The following is a 6,797-nucleotide window of genomic DNA, read 5'->3' as shown; positions in this document are numbered from 1 at the left end:
TATCATCACGGCCCTTTTAATGCTTGGCTCCCCACATGTCATCTTTGCTTGCTTTCTCCCAACGTGTTGCTTCCCTTTGAAGTGGTGGCCCTTTGACGAAGAAAACTAGGAGCCCCTGCCTGGCCCTTTGGGCCTTGCTTGCTCTTTTCCCATCAAGGCACTCGTTTCCGGGCTTCGATTATGCCGATCTGAGATTACCTCGCTGCTTCCTTCCTGCTTCCGGCTGAGCAACTTCCCCTCCCCAAACAGCTCCCCGGCCGACTTGCGCCACTGAGCCACGGCCAGACGCCGCCATTCCTGACTGGGCGGAAATGACTGGGCAGCTCAGGACACCGAAAGGGGCAACCGCATCATATTTATTTCAAACCGTTTCTAGCGTAAAAACTGATTTTACAAGGTTATTTACAATGTACAGTTATTACACAAAATGCCTTTATTACAACCAGGTACCATACGCAGCAGCCAACAGGGCTTCATCTCGGAAGCAGCCGCTCCCCTGGAAACAAAGCAGCAGCTTCCGGAACATTCCGAGGTGGCGAGGCCTTGTGGCGTTGCCGGGGGGGAGGGGGGAGATGCGGTAAGGATCCAACTATCCGAAAATTGGTTGATGTGGCAGAAAACCAACATATCGGAGATGTCTAAGGGATGAGTCTTTTCATCAAATGTATATTTTTATATTTCAGAATTTAAATCTCTGATAATCAGGGAAAAATTAAAGGGGGGAAAAGTTGCAGTGTCAAGGAAAAGAGTCCCTCTCTTGCTCAGGAATCGCGTATGGGCAGAAAAATACAGCAGATCAACTCTTCCAGTCAATACAGTCTGCATACACACTCCCAACAAAAAATATAAATTAAAAAAACGGAGTGCAATTGGCTAACCGTTCCCATGGAACAGCTGTAAGGAAATAAAACCTCTCTACCGCCTTCTAGGCAAGTACAGCACATATGGCAGCCACAGCCCTGAGTCCTGGGCCGGGCAGGCCCCTTCTTCTTGCTCAGTTTGGGGCGCCAACGCCCGTGTCGCCGGAGGTGGGGGGCAGGGGCGTGTGGCTCCCTCAATACAGCTACAGACAGGCCCGAGTGCCCCGCCATTGCCACCAACTGTCCAGAAAGGAAAGCAGAGAGAAATTTTAAAAATAACCCTGAGGGAACATTTCGTTTAAAAGACCTGGTTGTTTATTTTAAGAATTATTTTTTAAAGTTACACGTTATTTAGCGGCTCCTGTCTTGGGCAAGCCAGTCCAATTGGTCTGTGCGGAAACAATAAACAACCACTCTCCGATCCTCACCCCCTCAGCACAGACTGGAGGTTTGGGGTCTGCATAACTAGCAAATAATTTAATAAGGAATTCTGAATCCAACGCAACTCTGGACTTTTGGGCAGCGGACCATCTCGTGAGGACATCTGCAGGCAACCGTTCTTCTTCCCTGAAGGCACAAGCTTGCAAAGAACATTTTACAAAAATCAAACCTTTTAAAATTAAATTACAGACATGGACGCGCAAGCTGAATTTCCCAGTGTGGTGTGCTGGCACTAAGATGTTACCGGCACCTGCAGTTCTAAACAGACAACACACACACACACACACACACAACCTTCCAAACCCATCCAGACGAACGAGGCAGCACGATCCAGGAATGTCATGGAAGGGCCTTGAGATGCTGCAAACGACTGAAGAGCGAACACAAAGCTGGGCGGGCGGTGGGGTTATTCCCCACCCCACCCGCACTCGATGCTGCCACGATGCTTTCAGCCCAGGGAGCCTTAGTGCCAAGGGAGAACACACGATTCCTCCCCCGCCAACTGCTAGGAAGCTGAAATGAGAGGACGGACGATGCACAGCATGGAAGAGCAGGGGAAAGGCACATGGGACCGGGCCCCTCCCAACCCTTTGCGTGCCACTAACCGCGCACAGTTCCCTTACAGCTCAACAAGGCGGCTGCCGGCCACAGTTCCCAGGTCAAAGGTGCATAGCTACGTGGGTGTCTCCCCCCCCCCCAATTAAAAGAAAGTCACCTGAATTTTAAAAACGCCTGCAACAGGCCTTGTGCTGCCCCACTGCGCTGTCAGCGGTCTCCAGGGACAGCCATCAGACACGCTACACGCGGCCTTGGAGGGAGGGAGGCAACCCTGAAGCCCAGCCGTCTTGCAAACTACTGAGCACCACTGAGAATCTGCAACGCCCGCACAGCAAGGGCTGGGGCAGCCACCGAGGCAGCCCGCAACCCGGGAGAGCACCTTGCATGCTCAAGGGCGGGCGATTTGCTTGGGCATCAGAGGTCTTGGCCCCCCACCGCCTCGGGATCACTGGCTTCCACCCCCTTTGGTTTAGGAAGGAAGGGGCAGAATGCAGAGCTACTGTGCTGCCACCTCAGAGGGTGTTTTCTCCAAGGGGCTGGCAGAGGCAGAAATATTTTGGGCCCAAGCAAGAGAGTCCACAGCCCCCAAACTCCACAGTGTCTTGACAGGAGCCCCTACTCAGCATCCCAGAATCCACTGTGTCAGGTTTAGGAACGGTCCCTCGGCTGTGTTTGCAGGCGTGGGTGGGCCTTGGGGCGTGCCCACCGTGCCTGTGCCAGGGGGCTGGGTGGCGGAAGGTACCTGCACAATGGGAGCCAATGGGTGGCGGAAGGTACCTGCACCATGGGAGCCAATGGGCGGCGGAAGGTACCTGCACCATGCAGCCAATGGGTGGCGGAAGGTACCTGCACCATGCAGCCAATGGGTGGTGGAAGGTACCTGCACCATGGGAGCCAATGGGTGGCAGAAGGTACCTGCACCATGGGAGCCAATGGGCGGCGGAAGGTACCTGCACCATGGGAGCCAATGGGTGGCGGAAGGTACCTGCACCATGGGAGCCAATGGGCGGCGGAAGGTACCTGCACCATGGGAGCCAATGGGTGGCGGAAGGTACCTGCACCATGCAGCCAATGGGCGGCGGAAGGTACCTGCACCATGGGAGCCAATGGGTGGCAGAAGGTACCTGCACCATGGGAGCCAATGGGTGGCGGAAGGTACCTGCACCATGGGAGCCAATGGGTGGCGGAAGGTACCTGCACCATGCGAGCCAATGGGTGGCGGAAGGTACCTGTACCATGCAGCCAATGGGCGGCGGAAGGTACCTGCACCATGGGAGCCAATGGGTGGCAGAAGGTACCTGCACCATGGGAGCCAATGGGTGGCGGAAGGTACCTGCACCATGGGAGCCAATGGGTGGCGGAAGGTACCTGCACCATGCAGCCAATGGGTGGCGGAAGGTACCTGCACCATGCAGCCAATGGGTGGCGGAAGGTACTTGCACCATGCAGCCAATGGGTGGCGGAAGGTACCTGCACCATGGGAGCCAATGAGTGGCGGAAGGTACCTGCACCATGCAGCCAATGCACGCACTGCCTAGAATTCTTGCTCCTCCCTGCTTTGAAAGTGCTTTCTGGTTCCTGGCATTTTGATTCTCACCGCAGCCGTTCAAACTGGCCTCTTTTCAGCGCCACTGAATGGTGGGAAAGCACGACCCGGCCCCTGGAGCAAAAGCGAGCTCCTCGCCTGCCATGGTGGCTTCCTGTCCCGCCACCAGAGTGTTTGGGGCCGTTCTAAAGGGCCGTTTTGTTCCCTGCCTCGCCCCCTGCTAGTTTGGGTAGGTCAGCAGGAAGCCCAGCCCCCGCAGGCGCCTGTGATTTGTGGAGTGGGCCACAGGGATCCCGTGAAACGACACTGGCGGAGGCCACCTCCAGAGGAGTGGGGCTACCGTAGCCCTTTGCTGACAAGCGCGAGTCCCCCCCCCCCCCGCCTAGCCAGCTGCCAGAAGCCTTTGTTCAAGGGTGTGTCTGGCGGGAGCGGGGAGACGTTGGCGCTTTCCCTCCTGCTGGGCATCAGGGGGAACCCAAAGGCCCTGCCCAGTCAGAACGGGCGAGACACTCTGCGTTGGCTGGGCCTCTGCTCAGTCGGGCTCTGGCACAGCCAGCTGAAGAATAAGCCAGGAGCAGCTCAAAGCACAAGGGCTGGAAAAAGTGACAGCAGTGAACTCTCGAGGGGTCCGTCGAGAGACGGCCAGTGTTCACACCCTGGCGAGAGGGCAGAGGTAGACACAGCTGCCTGCTTTTCACCACACCAAGCTGGCCCTCGACTGGGAAGTTCAAAGATTTCCCTCGAAGTGTTCTGAAGTGCAGCCTGAAGACAGAACTGGCCGACGGAAAGAAGGAAACGAGCTGGAAAGATGCTTTGCGCTTTCTGGAAAAGCGTCTTTCCCCAGGAGCTGCCGAGCTCGAGCGGCAGAGGGGATGCTCCCCCCCAAGAGTCCAGCACCCACAAGTTCAGCAGGCAGGATGTCCCTGAAGATGGCGTGGCTGCAGCCCGCTGCTACGTGATGGTGACGATGCGGCAGGAGCCGTTCTCGTGGGCCGGGGCTTTGGCTTCGGTGGTCGTGCTGGGCTTGGGCGGCCACTCGGGATCCACCAACAGCTCCTGGGCCAGGTGCATATACTTCGCCTTGGGGGGCTGCTTCCGAAAGCCAAGCAGAGCAGGCAGGCTGCACCCTTGCCAGCGATCCGGAGCGTCCTGGAAAAGGGCAGAGAGAGAGAGTTGACAGGGAAGCTGCCTGGAAGAGAAGGGCGGGACGCACATCACCAAGGGGCCACCCTAACTTCCACGGGCTGGGGCACAGGAGGGCCTTGTGGGCAATCCCCTGCTGCTCTGGCAACAAGGGAATGAGGGGATTGGGTGGAGGTGGGGTGGCACGTGGCAGCTGAGGGTCACGTGGGAGAGGTCCGTGGCCATGCCAGCTCACCGCCGGAGCAACACAGAATCAGAGCAGGAGCCGAGGGGGCTGCTCTGGCAGCTCCCCTCTGCTGAAAGCTGAACTGCATTTTTGCAACAGGTGCCCACGATTCACTGGCTGCTGCGACAAGAGCCAACGTGTTGCTGATGTGCCCGCCGACCTCACGGGAGGCAAGCCCAGCTGCAGAAGGCTCTTGTCCTTTTTGCCCATGGGCCAAGAGAGGTGCCTAGCACGGTGCTGCTGCACCGGCTGCGGGTTCGAGTCCTACTCCGCTTCCCAGAGGAGAAGGGGCTTAGAAGCCACCCAGTCCAAGCCCCACTCCTGTTTAACGCAGAAAAACACAAGCCTCTTTAGAAGTAGCTGCCTGGAGCTGTAACTCTGACCACAACTGCAGCACTGCAAGACAGGGTGGCTCACCCCCCCCCCGCTCATTTTCAATATCCTCATTTTCCTCAATCTAACTGCCCCCACCCCCAGCCAACTTGGCAAAGCTGCTATCAGGCCAAGCAAGGGATGTGTTTTCCTTCCCCATCAGACTGAAGAGCAGCTTCAGGAGGGTGATTCAACCCAGGCATGGCGGCGGGGGGGGGGCGTGCACGTTCAAACCCCTCCCCCCCAGCACTGTTATCCCGATCTCAGTGGCAAGCCTGCCCCGCTCCACTTCAACAGGAAAAAAGCAGGCGGCTGAGGCTCAACCAAGGAGTGTTGCAGGCTTCTGCATGAAAGGCCTGTAACACCCCCCCCCCCTCGTTCTGAAGAGAGAAACTCATTCATCAGCGCCCCCCCCCACCTATGTGCTGTGTGCTGCAAAAGGCACAGGCCACAGCAGGTGGCTTGGGGCATGCCAGCACCCAGTGGGCAGAGGGTCAGCTGTGGGCTGGGGAAGGCCCAGCACCAGGTCCCCGCTCCACCCTGAAGTGCGGGGAGTAGCTCAAGCTGGCCACTCTCTTTCCACTCTCACCTGCCTCTCTGGGCTGCTGGCGCCTGCTCCGAGACTCTGGGGAGGAGGGCCTAACCCTAACCCCCACCCCACACACAGCCCAATGAGGAGGCTCCAAACCTTTTCCTGGGGCCCCACCCCAGGACTCTGGAAAGGGGGGGGGTCAGATCTAGCCTTCCGCCCCACACCCAATCTGTGGGGCCCGCCACAACATGGCGCCTCACATGCTCGAATGACAGACAGTAAAGCAGGGAGTTCCAACCTGTGGTGTGTGGGAGGAGGGCAGGCGGAAATCCCCTTGCTTGTCTCGACTGAAGAGAACTTTCCAGAGGACGGTGTCAAAGAGGAGGGCATTCTGTGGGGCATTGCAGGGAGCAGGAGAATCAAGAAGACCGGGATCATTTCTGGTTAGCAAGCACTTTACAAACAAGAGCAAAGGCGGGGCAACTGCCCCCATGCAGAAGGAATTGCTGGGAGGCTTTGGCTAGCAAGGTTAGTTCATCGGCATGGAAGCGTTTGGGAGGGCAAAAGAGAGGGCGTGCTGGCGCCTGGGCGTGCCTGTTTCCCAAGCCCTGTGGAGAACTGCCGCTTCCTCCCTAAGAGAAAGCACAGCCTCACTCCAGCAAATGCTGATCCTGTTGTTCTAGAACGACTGCCTGTAAGCTGCTTTGAGCTGAGAGGGGAGGCGGGGAATGAAACGTCATAAATAAAATAAATGAATTCCAAACATTCCCAGGTAGCACAGCAAATTTATAGGTTCTGTGATTCAGGATTGTGCATAAATCATCTTGCAAACTTCTTTCGTTACTCTGGTAGTAAAGAGCTTTCAGCAGAGTTAGTGAGAGGAAGGCCAGTGCCCCCCCTCCCCCTAAGCTTTAGACCCCGGTCCGGAGCCTGTGCAGGCCGGCCCATTCCAACACTTCCAAGCCCCACCCCAAACCCCTGGGCTCGGAGGCAGCGCTGAAGCCAAGCTCAGCCAAGGCCAGGGGCTGCGCACGTGCCACAGTTCCGGCAGGCGAGACGGGGTCACCCAGGAAGTGCGGAGGGTCCTACTGCGCCGAGATTCCAGCTCTGCAGTAACAC

General features: G+C 57.4%; 1 protein-coding gene across 2 annotated transcripts in view; it reads right to left on the bottom strand.

Annotated features, from left to right (window-relative positions):
* Positions 1–330: 330 nt before the first annotated feature.
* ATP13A3 (ATPase 13A3) overlaps positions 331–6,797 on the bottom strand; it is a 54,205-nt gene continuing 47,738 nt past the window's right edge. For both annotated transcript variants that reach the window (XM_054982182.1, XM_054982181.1), the window contains exons 32-33: positions 5,977–6,069; positions 331–4,554 (exon numbers count right to left, since the gene is read on the bottom strand). In XM_054982182.1, coding sequence (XP_054838157.1) covers positions 4,357–4,554; positions 5,977–6,069 — 291 coding nt within the window. In that variant the 3' untranslated portion in view covers positions 331–4,356. The remainder of the gene's footprint in view (positions 4,555–5,976; positions 6,070–6,797) is intronic.

The sequence above is a fragment of the Eublepharis macularius genome, chromosome 6, assembly GCF_028583425.1.
Source record: "Eublepharis macularius isolate TG4126 chromosome 6, MPM_Emac_v1.0, whole genome shotgun sequence".
Taxonomy (NCBI): Eukaryota; Metazoa; Chordata; class Lepidosauria; order Squamata; family Eublepharidae; genus Eublepharis; species Eublepharis macularius.
This window is presented reverse-complemented; position numbering and strand designations above follow the sequence as displayed.